The sequence below is a fragment of the Lethenteron reissneri genome, chromosome 8, assembly GCF_015708825.2.
Source record: "Lethenteron reissneri isolate LAM-NWPU_2019-01 chromosome 8, ASM1570882v1, whole genome shotgun sequence".
NCBI classification, from domain to species: domain Eukaryota; kingdom Metazoa; phylum Chordata; class Hyperoartia; order Petromyzontiformes; family Petromyzontidae; genus Lethenteron; species Lethenteron reissneri.
Genome location: NC_083786.1, coordinates 6,088,168 through 6,112,034, shown reverse-complemented (window position 1 = coordinate 6,112,034; position 23,867 = coordinate 6,088,168). Strand labels below are relative to the sequence as shown.

General features: G+C 51.5%; 1 protein-coding gene and 1 pseudogene across 4 annotated transcripts in view; one reads left to right on the top strand and one right to left on the bottom strand.

The window, feature by feature from the left end:
• The window catches only part of LOC133360790 (fos-related antigen 1-like), an 18,730-nt pseudogene extending 14,123 nt beyond the window's left edge, over positions 1–4,607 (bottom strand). Inside the window, exons 1-2 of the transcript XR_009757298.1 lie at positions 4,507–4,607; positions 3,104–3,132 (exon numbers count right to left, since the gene is read on the bottom strand). The product of XR_009757298.1 is annotated as a fos-related antigen 1-like (transcript). The remainder of the gene's footprint in view (positions 1–3,103; positions 3,133–4,506) is intronic.
• Positions 1–23,867, top strand: part of UBXN1 (UBX domain protein 1) — a 27,336-nt gene extending 3,469 nt beyond the window's left edge. Inside the window, exons 1-10 of one of the 3 annotated variants that reach the window (XM_061579677.1) lie at positions 13,329–13,554; positions 14,479–14,599; positions 16,111–16,164; positions 17,040–17,200; positions 17,871–17,946; positions 18,608–18,799; positions 19,873–19,924; positions 20,823–20,957; positions 21,249–21,429; positions 21,864–23,867. In XM_061579677.1, the coding sequence (XP_061435661.1) occupies positions 14,541–14,599; positions 16,111–16,164; positions 17,040–17,200; positions 17,871–17,946; positions 18,608–18,799; positions 19,873–19,924; positions 20,823–20,957; positions 21,249–21,429; positions 21,864–21,904 (951 nt within the window). In that variant the 5' untranslated portion in view covers positions 13,329–13,554; positions 14,479–14,540 and the 3' untranslated portion in view covers positions 21,905–23,867. Of the gene's footprint in view, positions 1–13,328; positions 13,555–14,475; positions 14,600–16,110; positions 16,165–17,039; positions 17,201–17,870; positions 17,947–18,607; positions 18,800–19,872; positions 19,925–20,822; positions 20,958–21,248; positions 21,430–21,863 lie in introns of those variants that run through there. The other 2 variants (XM_061579682.1, XM_061579691.1) reach the window with 2 other exon arrangements.

Here is a 23,867-nt window from a genome sequence, read left to right as displayed (position 1 = left end):
GGCTCGTGTGCGCCGCGTGCGCGGTTGTTTTTGCTGCAGATAACATCCTCCAGATGTAGCTCCCACTCCGGAATGAGAGCGAGACTATGTTTAGACCCACGGAATTAGGAACGACGTTGGCAAAGTCTGTGCTCGTGAAGAAATAGAGCCAACTTTGACGTCGCTCGCTCGGAACAAATGCTAATGGTTAATCGATAATATATTCTTCTTGTGGGGCATGAGGAAGGTAATATTGGGGGGTCCAGAGAGCCAATGGGGCAGAGTACCCCCCCCCCCAAACTCAAGGCATCGGGGCCTACCACCACGCAACCAGGTCTCTCTGCGTTTACCAATTTTCTCCTCCCCATTCAAATACAAAATTAACTCGTTTCACGCTGCACGATAATTGTTAAAGACGTCCTGCGTGGCGTGCTGAGCGATTAACGCTGCAGGCGTCACGTGGGACACGTGTACACGTACGTACACGGAACACATGAGATATCGATCTTCATTCCAATCGCGTCTATTAACGCATGGCCGTGAGAGATGGTAGCGGCTCGGGGAGGCTTTCGTCCAGCAGTGGATAGATCATGTCTGCTGATGACGAGTAAACAACAAACGCCAGGAGGCTGGGTGGCTCAGCGGTATGAGCAGTGAGCCGGCAACTCTGAAGACGTGGGTTCGACCCCGCGTTTGGGTCGCACGTGACTCGACCGCAGTGAGTTCACGGTCTCCGCCCGGCCGCCAGTGACTGCACAAAACCAGCACGGCATGAAATGTTTCCCTTTCGCGAGATGTAACTCGTGTGTAACTGTTGCAAAAAAATAATAATAAAACATTTCCGTTTAAACATGATGACCATCTCTCAGTGTGGACAGATAAGAGGTCACTGGGAGGAATCTCCGAAGTAGTTCTGTAATATCTGCTTCCGCGGGCCGTTCCCTGAAGCAGGGTGACGCGATAGGTCCGAATGCTACTTCCTGACTTCCTCTCGTGACACACGAGGCCGATAGCGCGAGTGGAATGACATTTGAAGTGCTGGGGGGTGGGCGGCAAAAATGCCAAATATCCGTGACGAGTCAGCTGCCGCTGCATATGACTCGTGACCCCGTCCTCTCTAGAGGTTACGGCCATGGTCATTAGAAACGCAGGTGGCGGGGGGGCAGGTCACGCGCCACGAATGACGTTCAGCCACGTCCGTAGCCACCTGGACTGTGACATTTCCTGATTGGTCACGGACCGTGTACGCAGCAATGCATGTGCGTCTGTCCCATTGGAAAAGTATGATCACCACCACCACCGCCACCACCCACCGCCACCATGCAGCACCGATTACAAAAGTGGAGTTATGACCCCACCCATGCGTGCGTGTGAGTTTTCTCTGGCCACGTGTTCGAAATATTCAAATCATCACGATCGCCATCAACAATGATCAATCCATTGCTCGATTCAAAGCCTCCCCAAGCCGCTGCCATCTTTCGAGATTCTGCGATGTATCGATCCACAAAGAAATGACTGGCCACCCCAGCCACGTGGGGAGGCAATCAGCACGTGACCGGGCAAGACGAACAGGAACCTCCTGTGTCTTGATACTCAGGATGGCTTTCCTGGGTCACCTAACGAATCGTTAACTTTAATATAATGTACTCTTCGGTTCTTTCGGTAAGGTCACGTAGGTAGAAAAATAATAATAGATCACGACGTTTCGATCGCCACACAAGCAACCGTCTTCAGGTGGGAGTGAGTGACTCACCGAAAGAACCAAAGAGTATGGATTCCTGCAGTCACGAAAGCTTCAAATCAAGATTTTTTTTTATGTTCCACAACTATTTTCGTGCTGCTATTTTATACAAAAGTAGTTTATAATGCCACGTATTGTCCAGAAAATGCTTACCGAGGTTCAAGACTCTTTTCCGTGAGGGTTCAAGTGCTCTGAGTTGATGAGTGGGTTGGTGAGTTGGTGAGTGGGTAAGTGGGCATGCAGGTGAGTGATTGGGTGGATGAGGGACTGAGTGGTGGGTGAGTTCAAGTATCAAGAGCCGTTTGTTGAACCAGGTGAGAACTCAAGAGACCAGGAGATGAGTCTCGTTTGCGGGAGTGACCCGGGTCACCAACAATGACTACAGCAAAAAAACTAATGAAAAAATCCGAACAAAACACAACTACTGCTGCTGCTGCGCTACACGATGAGGAATTGAGACGAGTGTACAGACACGAATTCCCTGCAGTGCATTTCGACTCGGGTAGATGACCTCCAGGTTGAACTCGGCACAAGTTACCGGGCCAAGCCACAGAAACATTGGACATTAACCAGAAATAGGGCGACTATAGTCCGAATATGTAAACAAACAAGGGACACACGAGTCAAGTGTAATCGCAAGTGAAGTTATCGTAAAGAACCGGCTGCTCAGCATCACATTGTGCTTGAGATGGGAGAGTAACTCCAAAACTTTGTGAAGAGATGGGATTTTAGGTGTGTGTGACATGAACAAAGATACATGCCCGGAGTGTCTATGGGTATCTGTGTCAGTATATGGGGTTTTTGTGAGTCTATGAGTCTCTGTGTGGGTCTATGGGTCTCTGTATGAGTATATGGGTCGTCATCAGCAGCCATTGTCAATCCACTACTAGATGAAGCCCTCCATCCCCCAGCTGTAGCATAAGCCGACATATTCACACGCGTGGACCTGCTGCAGCTACGGCTGCAGCTACTGCTGCTTCAGCTGCTGCTGCGTCAGTGGCGGACACCCAGCAGAGTCGTGGGCGTCTATCACGGCATCGTAACTCGTGCTGCAAGGTGTCAGTTTGAGGCCCGCGTGAGCCCCAATCTCGCGGGGTTAATGGTCACAGTTCTGTTTGCGTGTAAGACCCCCCTACCCGCGGGGGAGGGGTCGGTTCTGGGCAATCATTAACTTTACCGCGCCAAAATGTATCCTCCATAGGGTTCTAGCTAGTCTGATACCGCGCGGAAGTACACACGGTTACTTGCCAATGACAACCACCTCACCATCAACCAAGACCTCAACAATGCCACCTCGTCACCGGCTACTCAAGTCCAGATCCCATACCCTTCTGGGATTGCGCCGCCGCTGCTGCTGCTGCTGTCACCATCCGAGAATCTCACCACCCAGATCCGGAAGAACGCTGCTGCTGCTGCGTAAACAGAGTGGAACACCAACGCGGACGTCGATAATAATAAACCCCTCCTCATTCGAGACCCAAACATCGCCGCAACCTCGTGGCTTTGACATTCCTCCTCTTCAAAGACACTGTTGTAACCATCAGCCTCACGAGAACACCAGCAGCCCGATGCTACACCACACATCCCGTCATCAATGGAAAATTAATGGCACAACAACAGTGTGGGCCGTGCAACCCAAACTTTGGACCATAGAGTAAATAAACCACTGTGGTCTGCGCTGCTTCAACGGAGGAGGAGCAGTAAAATTACGCGCTCTCTCTCTCTCATGAAGCCCTCTCGTCATGGCGAGCAGACCTCGTCGAGTTCCTGAACATATTGCTGTTACCATCACGCGCTAAAAGAGTTAAAAAAAACTTTTATTGTTTTTTTTTTACCAGCAAAGGCTACTTTTTCAGAAGCGACTTGGCCACAAATGATAGCTCAACGAACTGGCTTATCACGTGCAAATTTATAGCAGGGACAAAAAACCGGAGGACCCGGAGAAAAATCCACTTGACCACGGGGAGAACATGCAAACTCCAAATATACAGGTGTAATGACAGGAGAGCCTGCATGCGGAGCGAGGGGACTAGTGGCCACGGGAGCTAATGACAGGGATGCCAGCCGACAATACGAATGCACTCGTGGCCACGGGAGGTAATGGCAGGGGTATTAGTTGTGAGTGCGAAGGGACTGGTGGCTACGGGAATGATTGAGAAGGGAGCGTGGTCAGGTGACGGAAGACGACGGTGGAGTCTTCCGGTGGAGCAAGCGACCGGAGTCGGCGAGAATGATCGAGAAGGGGGTTCGTGGGCTCGGTTTATATATAAGGGAGATACACGGGAGACTCTGGGGTGTTGCAGTGTGCTATCTCAAGAGAAGTGTATCAAGTCGTCATTACGCAGGCATCAGGTCGGGATTGAATCCACGACCTCCTGCATACCAGGCGAGGCGGTTAACAGTTCATTTGGTGATGGGAGGCGGAGGCCGAGTGGAGGTTTGTTCCAGATTTCAGGTTTCCTTTGTTGACCCAGGGTGAGAACTCACGAGACCAGGGATAGAGGAGTCTCGATTGCAAACGGTGACCTGGGTCACCCAAAATGACAAAAATCAAAACAAATAAACTACAGCAATGAAGCGAATATAAATCAGCACAAAAACAACTGCGTCAACGCGGTACATCGTAAAATATCGCGCAGACATAAGGCACCGTTGAGTGTGCGTTTGGATTCTCTACCCCGGTGGAAACGGAGAGGGTGGGGGGGTGGAGGGGGTTGCGTAGCAAGGAGGAGAATCTGGAGACTTGATCACCATAATAAACTCTCACGACCCCCCCACCCACCCACCCGCCCTCTTGCCCCGTTAGGGGGTTCCCGTAAGCGGGGCGAGTGGAGGGGAAAGAGAAAGTTTCCCCTGCACAGGGGGTGCGTGGGGGCAGCGAGGTGGACGCCATATAGGCGCCGGGCGAATTAAGAGTCGAATTCATATTATTTGGTTCTTTCGGTAAAGACACGTAGATAGAAAAAATAATGAAAAAAAAAATAAAAAAAAAGTTTAAAAAAAATTTACATTATCTTTTCTATCTACGTGACTTCACCGAAAGAACAAAATAATATGAATTCTTGCAGTCACGAAAGTTTAAAGTCGAATTGTTGGAAGCGGAGCAAGTCAGGGGCCAGCTGGTGGCTCAACGTTTGTGTTTTGTTCTTGGGGCGGTGTCGGCGCCGCAGCAACTGGGTGAGGGTGATGGGGGAGGAGTCGTGAGCGACGTTGACCACCTTGACCCGGACGTCATGTGTGTGTGCCATTGTGTGTTACCGTCCGTGAATGCGAATTGTGTGATTGGATGAGTGCGTTGTGCCGGGAGCGGTAGAGCAACGATTAGCGCGCTGCGCTACGAACCCGGCGACCCGAGCTTTTCACATTCGCGGCCAGCACCAAGGGGGATTATCTAAGACGGTCTTGGACCTCTCCTAGGTCCGCTCAGCCTCAAATGAGCATCTGATGTGTGTAAACATCGCCACTGGGGAGACAAAGGCGGCCGGGTGTGATGCTGGCCACCCACGCGCTCATGTGCCGTGGCGGTCTTCAAAGGTGTTCACTAACAGCACTTGATCCGGCGTGGGGGAGCTGGTCACACCAGACCCTAGTGCGCCATTCCGACCTTTATGGGTGCTCGTTAACAGCACTTGCGCTCAAATGTCTAAACGATTGTTGTGTGTGTGTGTCTCCGTGTGTCTGTTCGTATCTGAGTGTGTCCGTGTGTTTAATTCGGTGTGCGTGTCTGTCCGAATGTCTCTATGTCTGTATGTGCGTCTATGTGTGCGTGGCTGACATCGGTGACGAATATCTTTAACCGGTCCCTGGGCCTGCCCTAGTTCGACTCAGCCTTAAATGAGTACCTGGTACGGCGAGTAAACTTCAGAAACTGGAGAGAGAAAAACTCTTAGGTTTTTTTCGGTAAAGTCACGTAGGTAAAAAAATAATTAAATTAAAATGAATAAAAGTAATAATAAAAATAAAATAATAAATCACGACTTTTCGGAGGCAACACAAGTCTCCGTCATCAGGTGGGACCGTCACAGCCAGATTTACTGTATCAAGTGAGAGAGAAAGGCGGCATGGCGTGGTACTTTTGGCAACGCATTCCCTCGTGTGCCCGTCTTGGCCTTCATAAAGGTGGTCGCTAACAGCACTTGCCGCAACAATCTGTTAAAGGCTACACGGCGGGGGGTGGGGTCTTTGTCTTTATGTGTGTGTCTGTGTGTGTGTCTGTGTGTGTGTGTCTGTGTGTGTGTCTGTGCGTGTGTCTGTGTGTGTGTCTGTGTGTGTGTCTGTGCGTGTGTCTTTGTGTGTGTGTCTGTATATGTGTCTATGTGTGTGTCGTCTGTGTGTGTGTGTCTTTATGTGTGTCTCTGTGCGTGTGTCTGTGTGTGTGTCTCTGTGTGGGTGTCTGTGTGTGTGTGTCTCTGTGTGTGTACGTACGCGCGCGTGTTTGCTGTTGGCGTGCGCTCACGCACAAGGGAACATCACGTGCTCGTGTACGGGGAGGAGGGGGCGGGGGAGGAAGGCGTGGGGTGGGTGGGTGGGGGTGAGGAGTGAGGGTGGGGGGTGAGGTTGGGGGGTGAGTACGGGGTGGGCGGGGGTTTGAGGGTGGGGGAGTGGGGGTGTTAGTGTTGGGGGGTGAGGGTGAGTAGGGGGTGGGTGAGTAGGGAGTTGGTGAGGGTGGTGGGGTGAGTAGGGGGTGGGGTGAGGGTGGGGGGAGTGAGGGTGGGAGTGTCAGGGTGGTGGGGTGAGGGTGGGGGTGGGGTGAGGGTGGGGTGAGGGTGGGGGGAGTGAGGGTGGGAGTGTCAGGGTGGTGGGGTGAGGGTGGGGGGTGAGTAGGGGGTGGGGTGAGGGTGGGGGGTGAGGGTGGGGGGTGAGTACGGGGTGGGCGGGGGTTTGAGGGTGGGGGAGTGGGGGTGTTAGTGTTGGGGGGTGGGGGTGAGTAGGGGGTGGGTGAGTAGGGAGTTGGTGAGGGTGGGGGGAGTGAGGGTGGGAGTGTCAGGGTGGTGGGGTGAGGGTGGGGGTGGGGTGAGGGTGGGGGGGAGTGAGGGTAGGAGTGTCAGGGTGGGTGGGTGAGGGTGGGGGGTGAGGGTGGGGGATGGTTGACATGAGGCGGGGAACTTTTGTGCGGAGGAGGGGGTGCCTGAGTTCGCGGCGTGGAAACGCTGGATGGGCGAGGCGGTGGTGGGGATGATGGGGATGGTGGGTGATGGGGATGATGGGGGTGGTGGGTGATGGGGGTGGTGGGTGATGCGCGTGATGGACATGGTGGGTGATGGGGGGTGATGGGTGATGATGGGGGTCGTTGGTGATGTGGGTGGTGGGTGATGTGGGTGATGTAAGTGATGAGGGTGATGGGAGTGATGTGGGTGGTGATGTGGGTGTGATGGAAAGACGCCGATGTTGCGTCATTTCCCGCAACACTTGGCCGCATTTCCAAGACGCGGACCCTGCTGCCCTCCTCCGCACTGCCCTCCTGTACCCTCCCCTGCCTTGCGCTGCCCTCCCCTCCCCTGGACTGCCATTCCATGCCCGGCTGCACCCCCCCCCCCCCACCGCTTTAATCCTCTGGGAGCGATGTGGGGCAGCGACCCCCGGGGATTACCGGGGCCCTCCCAACCACCGCTCTCTCCCCTTCCTCTGTACTGCTCCGTGCCCCCCCCCCCCCGCCACTGCTTCTCCCCCCCCTCTCCCCCCCCCTCCCCCCTTGTTCCACATCCACCCCTCCTCTCTTTCCTACCCCTCCCCACCTCCCCGTGCCCCCCCCCCGCCCCCACCCCTATGCCGTCGTGACCCCTGGCGCGCGGTGATAGCGGCGAGAGAACATGTAGTGGGCAGCGGCGTGATGGTGGTGTCTGCTGTGATGGAGGTTGTGCGTTGTGGTGAGGTTGATGATGATGATGTCGGGAGCGATAGTTCCATTTCCCCCCCCACCCAGCAACCCGAGTTTGATTCCCGCTCACGGACAACACCAGTGACGATTATTTGATCCGTTCTTGGGCCTTCCCCTAGGTCGGCTCAGGCTCAAATGAATACCTGGTGTGGTGTGTAAACATGCCCACTGGGGAGGCAAAGGCGGCCGGGCGTGGTGTACCCTCCCGGCCTTCATAGGTGCTCGCCAACAGCGTTAGCTCCAAGAGTCATTTAAATGGCTATACGGGGGATTTTTGTCTTTGATGATGAAGTGGTGGCGTGGGTGATGATGAAGGTGGTGGTCTGGACGATTATGATGAAGCCTATGGCGTTCCATTATAATCAATGCAATGCTGCTGCTGATGATGAAGGCTGTTGAGCTTGTTGATGAATGAGTCCGTGTTGAATTAGCTTTTTTGCTGCGTGCGGGACAAGGAGATTAGTGAGCGAGTTGGCGCGCCCCGGGGCCTCCGAGCGCCTGCGTCAATGTGGGGGGGGGGGGGGGGGGTGATTCATTCATCGGTGACGTCGCCTCGTATGCGCGTCTCGTCTGGCTCTCGGCTGAGACGCGCTCGACACGTCGAGACATCTCCGACCTCGCTGCGTTCTCTGCGCGGAATTTCAACGGCAACGATATTGGAAGAGCGATGCCCTTCGACGAGCCCGATACAATAACGGGCGAGCTTCGTTCATCGCGAGAGCCCTGTCATAGAGAACACCTCACTGCAGATACGAGGGGAACACACTCGAGATATCCGCACAGATGGATTCAATCAATGCAGCTGTTGTACTGTACTTCTTCTGGCCATCTCGCAGCCCGGCGAGGTTTGGGGAGTTTCACAAATCTCTGCTTGATCCACCAACCCTCGCCTCCAAAGCGCCAGATGACAGGCGCATCTCTTCTTCTTCTTCCGAGCGTTGTTCCCGCTGTGGCGCAGGGTCCGCTTTTCGGCATTGTCTTCTCCATTTGGCTCGGTCCAGGGCATCTTCAGGGGATGCGTTGACCATCTTCATGTCTTCCTTTATTCGATCCATCCATCGCTTCTTCGGACGTCCGTGTGGACGGCGGCCCTCTGGCTCAATACACACGGCAGTCTTGGCCACTGATGACTCTTCACTTCGCATCACATGGCCGTACCACCGAAGCCTTGCCTCAAGCATCTGTCCAGGGTTATTTGTTTGGCTTTTTGTTGCTGTTGTTCGCGGAGGGGGGAATTCTTGTTCAGAGCTTCACAAAAACACTGAGGAGGAGGAGGAAAAGCAAAACGACACGAACACTCTCTCTGCTGAAGCCCTCCCGTCGTGGCCAGCAGTAGCAGCAGACTTCGACATTGTTGACATCGAGCTCCTGAACCACAACACCGCTGCTGCTGCCAGCATCATCATCACGCAAGGCAAGAGTAGCATAGCTTCATAATTTACTCGCCACTTACTCGAACTCAGAAGCACGGTCGCTGGGTTCATAGCGGAGCGCGCTAATCACTCCGCCCCCCCTTCCCACACGCAGTGGGTTCTACACCTGGCCTGGACTAAAGGGACTGAGCGGGTGACTTTAATTGTTGCCCAGAAGCGGCCGATGTGGACTTTGGAGCTCGCGTCTCGGCGGAGGCGATGGCTCCGTCCCGCTAGAGCAGCTGCTGTTGAATGAGCCACTTGCTGTCCGTATTGTACTGTTTGTTGTTGTAACTTGCTCAGCTGTCCCTACTGGACATCTGTGAAAAAGAGCTTCATAGCTCATCGGATTCCTTCTCAAGTCTAAATAAAGAATCTGATTCTGATAGCTGCGACTCCTGAGGCTGCTGGTGCTCGACACCGTGCGAACTGCACTCAGCCTTGGGGCATTATGCAAACAACACAATCGTCAGCGATTCAAATTTCGATTTAAAGCTTTCGTGACTGCAGGGATTCATCTTCTTGGTTCTTTCGGTAAAGTCACGTAGAAGGGAAGTAATAAAATGATGAAAATAAAACATAATAAAATAATTCTCACCGTAGAAGGGAAGTTTTAAAATAATAAAAATATAATAAAATAATTTTCATCGTGAGAATTATTTTATTATATTTTTATTATTTTATTACTTCCCTTCTACGTGACTTTACCGAAAGAACCAAGAAGCCGTCAGCGATTCCTGAAGAACTGGATTGTTATCCTCTTGCCTCAAGTCACCATAAACATACATTCTTACAAATGTGACCGACTGACAGGCAGCATTTGTTGGAGCCGGATAACTGTGGAGCGGTTTTGTCGTCATTATGACTCATCAGTAGTACAGGATAGTCACTGCTGAAGTCTGCCTATGGGGACCGTTCATGTGGAGTGCGGGGTGGGGGGTGATGTCGACTGTGTTCCGTAGAGTCAGAGTCTCTTCCGTAAAAGTGACCAATCGCCCGACGAGTCTCGGATCTCCTGGAAAAATCCGCGTTGCGATTGCGTCACTGCGCGCAGTGCGCACGTGTATGTGTGTACGTTCGAGGGAGCGGTGGTTTAGTGATTAGGGCGGTGCGGTCCAGACTTCGATGCGGGTGTTTATTTTTAAATGTTTTTCGGCCAATGTATGATGAATGTTTAGTGTACACGTGGCAGAAGGACAATTGAACACCCACAGAAAACACACGCGATTCACCATCCAAGCCCCATCCAGACTCAAATCCCTCTTAAGAGTCAGAGACTCGAAGCTCGCATGAGACTGTCTCTCCGTCCAGGCGCTGTTAAACATTTCCACGCGAACGAGAAACATTTCCGCAGGTGGTCGCGGCGTCATAACAAGTTCTGCAAAAAAATGTTCCTGAAAATAAACTTATTAGAATCGGACCACGCATTTTGGTGACTTTACACGACCATGCTCACCCACCGCACACACACACGCGCGCGCGGGCACGCACTTTCCTGCAGGCGGAGCAGCTAATTTGGATTGTTTTGCCAATTTGCGGCGGTCTCGGAAAGAACAAATTTGAAAAACCACAACTTGCTCACTTCAGTGAGGTGTGCGGAGTGAGCTGAGCGGGTGGGTGAGCCGAGAGGGGAGTGAACTGGGAGACGGGAGGTGTAAATTTATTTATGCACGGCAAAGATTGTAATCAGTGCATACGTCCGATGATGTGTCAGAAACACGGACACTTAAATTAGAAAATGGAACAAAAGATGTGACGGTGCGCGAGGAGGTCATAGAGAGCGACATCCCCGGAATCTCTTTTGAAGACGTGGATTTAGAGAGCATATACAGGTGAGACATCTAGGAAGAGTGCGCTCTGGCAGGAGGATATATCTCGACGAGAGGCTGCCCATGAGGCCATCCACCGAGGAAGATGGAGCGATGAAATCCGCTCATGTTCAGCTTGGTGCTTGGTGGATCGTTACATCGCACCGGCACCGTGAGAGATGGCGGTGGCTTGGGGAGGAGGCCTTCATCCAGCAGTGGATGGATCACGGCCGAATGTGATGGTGATATGCGGATCACATTCTGTTCCACTTAGGGTGATGGGGCGAACAAAACTGTACAATAGAGACAGCAAAATGTCGATTCTTTAATGTTTGTTTCTCTCCAGATCCTGATAATTGCATTGCTCGGGGTCAGTATCCACACGCGGATTATCGTTATAGTTAAACCCACACAGACACACACAGTGGAACTGGTACTGCCAAAACATTCCCAATTATGAAACATTTACACCCCACAAATCACTCAATTGGGATCGCACACGCGGCACCATCGCTCCCTACTGTGAAAAAACTTGGCGGGACCCTCCTGCAAAAAAAGAGTCTTGAGACTCAATGATGCTCTCCTAGATAAACAAGTAGAATAATTATAAATTATTATAACACATTGACACATTTACTAGCATGGCACAAAAGACAAAGTCCCCCCATGTAGCCTGCAATTGACTGTTGGGGACAAGTGCTGTCGGCTGAAAGTAGGGACGGCGCACGAGAGGGTGGTGTGGCCGGAAAACAACGAACGGCCGCATTTTTGTCTCCCCAGTGCTGAAGTTTTATTCATTGCACGAGGTACTCATTTATAGCTAAGTCGACCTAGGGGAGGCCCAGCTATCACTTGCCACCGACGTTAGCGTCACGGCTCTCACCCCCCTCCCCCCACGCTGTGGTCTGTGTCTCCTCCTTGCCCGACTATGTGGCGCCTCCACGTGGCAAAGGGGAGGCTTCCAACACTCACCATCCCTCACCAGAGCGAGGGTCACTTGTAACAGAGGTCGCAAACGGGTTTTGATTCCTTACCCGTACCCGGCCGCACCAGGGTCGCAAACGGGCTACCCGTACCCGGCCGTACCCGTACCCTACCCGTTCTCGGCCGGGTACGGGTAGGGTACGGGTATCGGGTATCTGATTGCGACCTCTGGGATGAAGCCATGTTGCAGGCGCGGGTGGGTTGATTCTAGGAACTTGAATTGTGAGAAGAGACAAGACGTTGGGAAATGAGTGACAAACGGTTTGCTCAATCTTAATTTGGAGCTTTCGTGATTGCAGGAATTACTCTTTGGTTCTTTCGGTAAAGTCACGTATAAAGATAAAATAATACATTAAATAATAGCATACGACGTTTCGATTGCAACACAAGCAATATGTGTGCCTATGTGTTGCTCTCTCTCTACGTATCTTGGTGATATCTGTCTGCTTATATGTCTGTCTATAGTTGTCTGGTTAGATTTTGTTGCTATTTCATTTATAAACGGTGACTCACCAGTGACTCACGGCCTACCCGTACCCGGCCGCACCAGGGTCGCAAACGGGTACCCGTACCCGGCCGGGTACGGGTAGCCGGGTATCGGGTAGGGTACGGGTATCGGGTAGGGTACGGGTATCGGGTAGGGTACGGGTATCGGGTAGGGTACGGGTATCGGGTAGGGTACGGGTATCGGGTAGGGTGCGGGTATCGGGTACCCGATTGCGACCTCTGGCTTGTACCCAAGATGTCGCCCACTCCCCCCTTGTCCAATCGAGTTATTTACTTTTTAGTGCACTTTAAAATAAAATCGTTGTTTAAAAAAAAACTTTTTAAAAGGAGTTTTTTTTGTTATTTTCTTTGAACCATCTCCGTGACTTTACCGAAAGACCCAAAGAATATAGAGAAAGCATTGTTGGCTGTGCATGGTGCTTCAGAAGTTAACACTTCTGAGAATTTTGCAACAATACCACGAGAAATGTGCTGCTGATGGTGAACAAGTGGGAGACTTATATTCTTGGCTCTTTCGGTAAAGTCACGTAGAAGGGAAACAATAAAATAAAATAAATATTTGTGAGAATTTTATTTTTTATATTTTTATTATTTTATTATTTCCCTTCTGCTTGACTTTACCAAAAGAACCAATAATATGAATCCCTGCAGTCACGAAAGCTTTAAATAAAAATGTAAGTGGGAGATTCTTTGAAACTATTAACATAAATTTGTTATCATGTTATAGTGTATTATAATACGTTATTTATACATTAAAAACGATAGTCCCATGTAAGTGTTAACATTTTTTTGAAGCATCATGTTGAATATTTTGACGGACGCGCCATCCAGCGATGACGTCACGTTGACCATCGTCATTGTGCGGTGTCGCAGGCGGGACCGAACACGGGGGGTGACGTCATGGCGGAACGTGACGTCATAAATGCGCCTCTGATTACACTGACGTCATTGCATCCTCTGGTTACACCAATGACGTCACGAAACGCGACTGCGTCGTCTCGCGCGGAGTCTCGCGAGATCTTTCCCCCCCCCACTCCCCCGCGGGTCCTCCGCGCTTCCCCATCCGGCTGGAAACGCGTGCGGAACCGAGCACCGGGCTCTTCGTGTTCCGACCTCGCGCCTCTCCTCATCACCGTCATTGTTCATCGTCATCTGTGGGATCATCAGCAGGGTCGGTACCACCTCGTCTGTTGTCATCGTTCGTGACGACGGCGACGACGACGACGAGGAGGATACCGCAGTGAGGTGAGCAAGACGCGCCGGGGGGTTTCCCGGGACACCAGGTGTGGAGGTGACGTGTTGGCCTTATGGATGGACTGGTTCTTGCCATATAAACGTGGAATTGTCACCGCCGCCCGAACTCTTGTTCGCCACTTCACATGAAGGCCTCGTCCCCCCCCCCCCCCCTCGTCCCCTTCTTCTCCCCGCGCGAGTTTAAGTTCCGTCCGATCGGTCTCAGGGTATTGAGAGTCCACGAGGAAAATGGAACAGAAGCTTCATGCCGCCACGTGCACTGCAGTTGTTTAAACTCTCTCGAGAAGATGAGCGGGGTTAGGCCGGGAAGCGGTGATGCCTTGGATGGTCAAGAGTCAATCATAATAATAACAACAATGGTGTGAGCAGCCGAGGAGTGAGACACGTGTACTGTGGTGGATACGTCCACCGTGGAGATGGAACGGTGAAAGCGGCTCTGGCTTGTAGGCCGTCGCCGAGTGGATTGCTGTGTTGTTAATGCCTCGAAACCAGCTCGTATATTGGTGGTGACCCGGGGGATGCTGCCACAGCGGTGCCATAGTCGGGGCACACTCGGCTCGCGATCCAGAGGTCGTTTGTTCGATCCTTTGGTTGCGTTTCTTTAATCTCCCCACCCGCTCATGTCCAGCCAGCAGTGTGAATGGGTTCACCACACTCGATCGCCAGGTCGCGCCTGGTAAGATACACGTGTGGGTACCTCTTCCAGTTCGTTTGGCCAATGTTGAAGAGTAGACCAAGTACCCTCGAGAGGGGGGACGGGAGGGCTTTCTAGAACCTCCTTTAGCGGAGGCCCCTTGTACCCGCAGTGGCAAGTCATTGCAAGGCCGGGCCTCTTAACCCTCTCGCATATCACTGCTCAGAATATGACAAATTGTTTGACGCTGCTCCATGTCCCCGTGTCGCTTTCACCAGCAGGGCCTAGCAGCGTGTTGGACTGCACCCCCGCCCCCCGGGGTGGGCGCTGAGATCCCGGCACCATGTGTGACACCACGTCCCTCGACAGCCTCATGGAGATGGGGTTCCCCAGGAACCGCGCGTGAGCCTCCCCCCACACCCTCCACTCACCTGGTGGCGAAATGTTAAATCTGAAATTTGGAGCTTGTATGTCTGTCTATATCTTCTTGGTTCTTTCGGTAAAGTCACGTAGAAGGGAAGTGACTTTACCGAAAGAACCAAGAAGATGAATCCCTGCAGTCACGAAAGCTTTAAATGTCTGTCTATAGTTTTCTAGTTAGATTTTTGTTGCTATTTCTTTTATGCCTGATGATGATTGCTTGTGTTGCAATCGAAACGTCGTAATATGCTATTATTTAATTTATTATTTTATCTTTAGACGTGACTTAACCGAAAGAACCAAAGAAGAAATGTTAAATCCCACGCCTGGTATACAGGGGGTCGTGGTTTCGATCCCGACCCCTGACGCCTGCTGTATATTTTGAGTTTGCATGTTCTCCCCGTGGTCATGTGGATGTTTCTCTGGTTCTTTTGGTTTGTCCTAAATTTAGAATCAGCGTGCTTTTAGAGTGTTTGACTGCTATAGATTTCCACATGATAAGCCACTTTCGTTGAGCTATCAATTGTGAACAGGTCGCTTCTGAAACAGCTGTATATATCAGTGGTTCTCAGCTGGTAAATAAAAAATATACTGTCGTTTAGTTTTTGTTTCACCTGGGCACCCTGCAGGCAGTGGAAACTCATCTCCTGGCAAATCTCCCCCTCACGAACCCGGCCGCGTGATCAGGTTTTAAATTATCTTCTTGGTTCTTTCGGTAAAGTCACGTGGAAGGGAAATAATAAAATAATAAAAATAAACATAATAAAATAATTCTCACGACGTTTCGGCCACAACGCAAGCAGCCGTTATTATGTTTCATTTTTATTATTTTATTATTTCCCTTCTACGTGACTTTACCGAAAGAACCAAGAAGATGAATCCCTGCAGTCGCGAAAGCTTTAAATTGAGGTTTTAAATTAATGTCCCCACGCCCTCCGAGCTGTGGACTCCAATCCCCCGTTGAAGTCCAAATTTAAGACCTCCCCAATTATTCCCCTGCTTCTCTGTACAAAATAACAATGCTCCTGTACAGCGTCTCGAGGTGTGGTCACATTTATACGCTCTATAAATCCACATTGCATTATATTGACACACGTAGGGATCCGTAGAATCACACAGAGATCCGTACACTCACATATTGACTCACGGACTCGCACGAGACTCATTTACCAACATAGAGACGGACAGACTCGCATAGAGACCAATTGACTTGCATAGTGCCCCAGAGACTCAAATAGAGACTCGCATGGAGACCCATAGACTTTGCTCTGTGTGTTATTGGCCACTTCCATTTTAAATTGGTGTTGTGCTTCGTGATTTTGCTGGTGACTTCCTTTAAAGTGGTAGCTATTTTATCAGACCCGAATGAATACTGGGCCGAGTCGACCCGCGCTCTGGATTTGTTCGTGAGCCTGTTGGCTTGCCAGTGGAGTGCTGTGACCGCAGAGAAGAGGACGACAATCTGGGATAACGACTTGTCGATGTTTGTGCAGAGAGAAAGCGCTGGCGGTGACCGGAAACCAAGGAGTGAATCTCGCCATGGACTGGTACGTCGCGCAAAACCACTGTCATCATCAGCCACGAGTAATCCACTGCTGTAATGCTGCTGCATGGGTTTTCGCGGTTGTGCCGAGTAGCCCTCTGATGTGTTTTCTGGTTTTCCACACGTGTTGTTGTATTGTTTGCTGTTGTTGTAACTTGCTGACAAGCCCCTGCTGGACATCTGAGAAAAAGAGCTTCATAGGTCATCGGATTCCTCCAGCATAAATAAAGATTCTGACAGTTCGGCACGGTGTCTAACAGCGTGCCAAACAACACCGAAACACAGCACAAACTCCACTGCTGTTGTTCCAGCGGTTTGTCACATTTGTTTAACCACACCTGGGGCCATGTTCCTGTATTCTGTGCTTCTTGCAATAATTGGGTATGCGTGGCTTGGAAGAGGAAAGAAGACAACCAGCACTATTTGCCCAATTTGTCTATTGAGTGCTTTATGGAGGATATTTGTCTTTGTGCGTTCCCCAGGAGGCTGCCGTGGTGTGTTGGTTAGCATACTGGACTTGAAGGGATATACACAGGCGGAGGGCCCCCCCCCCCTTCTCTCCGCGCGAGTTTATTTTCAATCCGGACGTTGCCGGTTTGATCTCCCGGCGCGGCAGTAGAAACAATGACGCAAGTTTCTTAAATGCTCTGCCCTTTGTCCACCCAACAGTGTAGATTGGTTCACCGCAGTCAATCGGCAGGTCGTGTGTGGTGGAGTAAACTGTGGGACTCGCACTTCTTCCAAGACGAGCTACTCTTCTAGCATGGAAAAGCAGGCCAATAACCCCCAAGAGGGGAATCGCTAGAGGACCTTCCACTAGCAGTGGCGCGAGCGAGCAGTTGCAGGGCTGCACCTTTACCGCGCTCGTTTCCCCCCAAGGCTGTTTGAGCACTCGGAGGACGCGGACATCGACGAGCCGTACGTTCCGCCCCAGGGGAATGTCGTGGACCCCGCGGCGGCGGCCACGCCGCCCACACTCAGCCTGTCCACCGAGTCGGCACTCGCCGCCCAGCGCCAAGAGGGGGACGGGGATCCCGGAGGTATTGACCACGACTCTAACGAGCACTCGCACGAACCATCTAAGGATCCCCTCTTCATGAGCCCTCGAATGACCACCTCTAACGAGCCCTCTAACGAGCCCTCTAACGAGCCCTCTAATGAGCCCCTTTAACGACTCCCTCTTGGGATTCCCCACGGTGAAGCTTTCCATCATTTACCGGGGCTTAATTTCTTGCCCAATATTTTATGGTTCACCGGTAGACGAGGGTGAATCGCGCCGTGACTCCTCCAGTCCTACCCGGGAAGTTTCGGCACTGAGATGTGAACAACTGTGGAGTGGACATGGGGATGATCGCAGGATGGGAGGGAGTGCAGGAAGAGGGTTGGGAAGGTAGACCTGCCACATCAGTGGGGACAATGCCAGGTTGAATATAAGAACAGAAGATTGGTCGTCACGAAACGGTGGATGGCGGGGGGGGGGAGTTGAGCAGACTAGAGTTGAGAAACGCTGCACTCGCCAAATCGGCGCACGGTGCAGCAGGGTGCACGAGATCGGGTCCTTGCCTCGACCGGATTCGATTCTAATCGTCTTGGCGGTGCTGGTCTAAACCCCTGAGCTGCCCGGCTGCACCGTGCGGTGCAGTCCAAGCGCGGTGCCGGTGCAATGTCTCGCAGCGTCCCCACGGTGTGGTGAATATGCCTGAACCACAGAGTCCGAGGACGGTGCCGAGGGACAGGAGCCTAAGAAGATGCTCACCGAGGAGGAGCGCCAGCAGCAGCTGCAGAGGTGGTGTTCTGCTTTCGTGTGGCATTTTAAAAACGACAATGAGTTTATAATAATTATAATTGAGTACATTTTTACAATTCTTATCGCGTAGTGCAATTATGAAGGCGTATGTTTCCCAGACGGACAGCCTGCCAGTCGGGAGTGATGTTGCTTTGTGGAGTCCCAGTGTGCGTGTTGAGCAGTGGACAGTGAGTGGTGGTTGCATTCACCTCGGTCCAAGGAGACACCTTGACTCTCCACTTATGGAGGAGGTAGCTGTAGATGGCGGCATCTCTCTATGTGCAGCAGCGATTTCAACGCTCGAACAATTTGAACTTAAAAAGGAAGTTCAGGTTCTTGAGCTCACGGTACACGCTTTTCATTAATATTAGTGCACGTGGAAAATTTAGTATTTGCGATTTATGCAAACGTGTGTACATGATTTGCTGCTGCTACATTTAACGAAGTGAAGCGATTGAGGCTGTATAACTGAGACAGCAAAACTGACACGAAGCAAACTAGGAAGTATTTTGGAGACAAAAACTAATTATTAAAGGGAATCGCAACCCTGAATCGTGAGGATAGTATCAGATTGCCAGGGGGTTGGGGGGGGGGGGGTAATTGTGACACGCCTTGAGCGCCACGCACGTACGTTGACATCCGTAATGCCACCACGCCACAGACTCGAAGAGAAGCTGCGGCAGAAGCGTCTGGAGCGCGAGGAGAAGGAGCGGCAGGAGGAGATCGAGCGCGAGAAGCAGCGGCGCAAGCACGGCCAGGAGCTGGCGAGCATCCGCACGCGCATGCAGGAGGAGGAGATGCGCAAGCTGGTGGAGGAGCGAAAGCGCGAGAAGGACGAGGAGAGGATGGCGAAGTGAGAGCGGCCCTCGTGCACACAGACACACACGTGCACACACACGTGCACACACACGTGCACACACACGTGCACACACACGTGCACACACACGTGCACACACACGTGCACACACACGTGCACAAAAAGACAAAGATCCTCCGTATAGCCTTAATAGACTGTTGGGGCAAGTGGTGTTAGGCCGGCATGTCCCACGAGGGGGTGAGTGGCCAGAACCATGCTCGGCCGCTGTTGTCTCCCCCGTGGCGATGATTTTGCACACTGCATTTGGTACTCATTTGAGGCTAAGTCGACTTGGGGGAGGCCCAGGACTTGTTCAGATAATCGTCATTGGTGTTGGCCATGAGCGGGAATCGAACTCGGTTCACCGGTTTCGTAGCACAGTGCGCTAACTACCACACGCACGCACACACTCACGCGTGCACACACTCACACGTGCACACACAAGTGCGCACACACAGATGTGCCCGCACACAATGGCAATGGCCACCATTCACCACGAAGTGATGGCGGTGTCATCACAGCGCTTGTCCCAGGACAGATTCACTTGAAAGCTTTTGTGTGAAGTGTGGAAGCCTCGCGGCTGGTAGGGATGGAACGGGACAGACCCAGGTGTTGTGGGCTGACTGGCTGAGATGGCTGGCTCCCCAGTGTACCCAGATACACGCGAGCACACGCACATGCCCAGCGTGCCGCGGTCATCGCTGTGTAGGGCAGCTGCTTACCAGGTTCAAAGGTCACTCTTAAATTAGTCAGAGGGCATTGTCGCAAAATCCATTGTTGTTCTCATGCATATGCTCCCCGCCTTCACCAACCGCACTGACCAGCGTGGTGAAGTATGATTAAACAGCCCTCTTTATCTAGCAATGGATTGACAAAGCCTGCAAATCATTATTGTTATTTTTACTCGCCCATTGAAGCTGGGAGATTTAAACCTGAGTTTATATGTTTCTTTTTTCCCTTCACCGTGTACCTGTGTTGCCTTTACTATGCCACCTGCCTATCCGTGAGAGCGGCGAGTGCGTCGCTGCTTGTTTGCTGATGATGAGATCGCTGCTGCTGTGTTTTGTTAGGGAGCGAGTGCGGGAGAAGATCGCTCGCGACAGGGAAGAGAGAGCTAGGAAGGTGAGTTCTGCGGTGGCGGCATCTTCGTAGGACTTGATTTTGGCGAATAGAATTACATATGCACACACACATACAGTCTGTTCTCCTATGAAGCATGTTTTTATAACGCGAATTGTATTTCACGCGACGAATGTATTAGGGAATACATTTTTACAACTCGGATGCAAATTGGATAAAACGCGATTGAGTAAACGTAACTATGTCGCGCGAGTAGGATCAAGCGGTTGTACGGCTGCCTCGGTGTAGCATCACACGAGGCGAGGTGCTGCTGGATGCTTCTAGATGCTACCCATGCGCTTCAGTCTATCTTCAGCCTGCATACACATCTCGTGTTATCGCAGACTGTGCTTTACCCTATTTATTATTTATTTGAACGCGATTTTACAATAACGCAGCGTTCAGGAACAAAACTACCACATTATAGGAGAACAGACTGTACAAAGACAAAGATCCCCTTAGACTGTAGGGGCAAGTGCTATTAGCGAACACCTATGAAGACCAGCACGTCACCCGAGTGGCGATGTTGACACACCGTACTAGCTACTCGTTTGAGGCTGAGTCGACCTCGGGGAGGCCCAAGACCAGTTCAGATAATTGTCACTGGTGCTGGCCATGGGCGGGAATGAAACTCGTTCTGTCAGGTTCATAGCGCAGCACACCAACCGCTGTGCCACCACTCCCTAAAACTACCCACAAGTACTTGGGGATCACAAAGGGGTAGTGGAGGGACGGAAAGGAGGGGAGGGAAGAGGAAGAGAATAGGCAACAGAGAATAGGTGAGCTTCGAGAGAGGAAGGCAAGGAAATGTAGGAGTCTACAGGGTGGTTGTCGATCGTTGGCTCTCGTTGGCTCTCGAGTGCGCTGCGTAAACGTTGACACCGTCGCTGTCGCCGCGCAGTTCGGAGAGACGACTGGAGCGGAGGCGGTCCCCGCTGCGGGGACTGCAGCGCCCCCTGCCACCAGCGAGCCACCCACCTCGACCACCGCCACCACCTCCCCCCCCAAGCGTGACTACGATCAGTGCCGCATACAGGTGCTTACTGCAGTAACCACGATATGGTGATGCTACCATGCGTTGTACAGTATTGGTCCACGATATTCGCGTAGTCCGTTTTACTAAACATTGCATGTATTTTTTTTCCTGACTATGTTTTAATTGTCAAACACAATAATTACAACGCTTGATTTCCACGCGGGCTCCTTTTTCGGCGTTTGTTCTGCACCCGGTTGCCCGACTGGTTAGTCCTCTCCTGACCGTGAGCCACCCCCCCCCCCTCCCCCACCATGGTCCTGCCCTGTCCCCCGCGGCCCGCGCGATGCCCAGGTTCGCATGCCGGACGGCAGCCAGCTGATGCAGTCGTTCGCGGCCAAGGAGACGCTGGCGGCGGTGCGGCTCTTTGTGGAGCTGCACCGTCAGGACGAGGCGACCCCCTTCGTGCTGCTCACCAATTTCCCGCGGAGGCTGTTCGGCGACGAAGACATGGAGAAGCCCCTCTCCGAGCTTGGTAATACGCGCTGCCACACGTGTTACACCCAGATATACAACAACAACAACCGCCATTCGCCACTAAGTGGCGGTGACGTCACCACGACGCCAGATATACCCCACAGGGCCCACACACATACGTTGTGTCCCCGCGCCACACCGCGCGTGTCAACGTTTGGCAGCGATCATTCTTAATGGGGAATTTTTTTTACTTAAAATGCTGTCGAGATGGGATCTTTCTTTTGTGTAAGTGGGACCTGGCAAATTCTGAGCAGAGGCAGTTGTTGTCCGTTGCTTATCCCAGTTAAATTAGGATGACTAAAGCCCAGAGTATTCTGTCCGTAGGTAGGATGAATTACACAGACTTAGTGTATATTTAAAATAAATAATGTGAACGTCTTGTTGGAGCAGTTCCTAAGTGACATGTTTCTGTGTGTGTGCTGTGTTTTTCAGGGTTGGTTCCATCTGCTGTGCTGATTATGACCAAGCGTTAGTGAGGACTGCTTTTTTGTCTCTCGAGTCTTAACGCACCCTGTCCAGCCGTACTCCACGTTACAACCCCATTCAGTCCCAACAAACCCGCACACATCATGATACCCACATATACAACGCAGGGCCCACACACACATATCCACAAACGTGAATATACTCACATTCACCGACAGGCTCTACACATTACGTCTACACATGCTGTCTACACCTCTGTATATCCCACACGCGTACCCATCCACAACAACAACAACGGCCGCCATTCGACACTCAGTGACGGTGACATGACCACAGCGCTTGGTATTGGCTCGTTGCACTTTGAGGCCATGTGAATTGTGTCCCATGGCTCAACGGTAGGAGGTCTCGGGGCAGACCTCAATCAAGATCCAGATAATTTGTTTAACACACACACATACATTCCCTTGCACCTGCACATATCTCAATACACCCCACTAAACACCACATACGCACACCCTACACACAACCCTATCTAATAATTGCATGGGTTTGTGAATCTGGCTGCCCATGTGACTATCGAAATTTCTCCGTGCTGCACTGATCACTACTCCCAAGTTTTACCTTTAAAAAAATTGGGGCTTTAAAAAAGAAATTTGTGCTGAGTTTTGAGATATTTTTTTGAGGTTATTTTCAGCTGACGCTTTTTTCACAAGTGGCGACAAAACGTCTCCTCCCCCCACCAGAGTCAACAGAGGTCACGTCTTCCATGGCTTGGGCAGAGGGGGCGGCGTTCGTTGTGGGAAGCGGGGTGTGAGGGAGAGCAGGGACCTCTACGGTTGGCACCTCCTGAATGACAAAATAGCCAGAACTCGCAGGAATAAGAATATCGTGTTGTGTCAGAATAGTGGAGAACTACACGGAGATGCATCGTCTAAAACGGTGGTTTTTTTTATGCGAGTGACAAAAACCGGGACATTTAATGTCAATGTGGGAAGCCTCGGAGATATTCGCAGGACAGCGACCAACAAAAAAGGCATGTCCTGGGAAAACCGGGACAGGTGGCAACCTCAGAAGGGTAAATATAAGCGAGTGTAATGGAGAGGGGGGTGGTGGAAGCTGGGGTTATGCGATCGATGGCGAGGTACACAGCCACGTGTCTGCTCGAGCCACTCTGTGATACATCACCTGCATGCCGAGTTTTATCCCAAGGAGTTTTTATTTTCTTTTCTCGTTGATGGAAAGTTTCTTTATATATATAAAAAAACACTGAGCTCGTGGGGTACAGTGTTTACGCTGATGCGAGGTGCTCACATGAAACGCGAATTGGAATGCGCATTCAACGCGGCGCGACTAAGTTAATGGGATACGAGAGCGGCACTGCTGACTCGGTCATTCCAGAATCTATTCATCTTCGGCATCGCGTGTGCATCGGGCTCGTTTGCATCGGTGTCCTTCAACCTTGGTGATGCCGCGGTGATTAATTTGGCTTCATCAAGTGTACCGAGTTGCTGCTCGGTAAACAATTATTACATTCAAAAAGCCCATTATTAAATCCGGTTTTGCATTTTACTTTTACTAAATTCAAGCTCGGAAAACTATCAATTTGACCGTCGTGAAATGAACGTTACTATCGGTGGCAGGGCGGGTTGGAAAGTGCGTCGGGTAGCTCAGATATCCGCTTCCCGCAGGTCGGTGGTGCCTCGCATGAAGAGTCGCACAGCTCTGCCAGAGCCCAAAATTGAGCATCCGGATTCAAATTGGGAAGATTTTTTCTTGCAATCATTGCAGGCTGGTAGCATTATGCCCAATGTTTTGTTTAGTCTTACGTAACCCGCCATACAATGTGAGAAATGTTCATTCGCTTGCCGCATTAACACAACCGGTTGAACAACGCCGATTTAAATGACCGTGATCCTCGTCCTCGTACCCCTGCCATCATGAACAATGTGTGCAGCCGGTGGCGATGGTGAACTCCATCATGGAGCAATTAAAGTTTTTAATGAGAAGCGA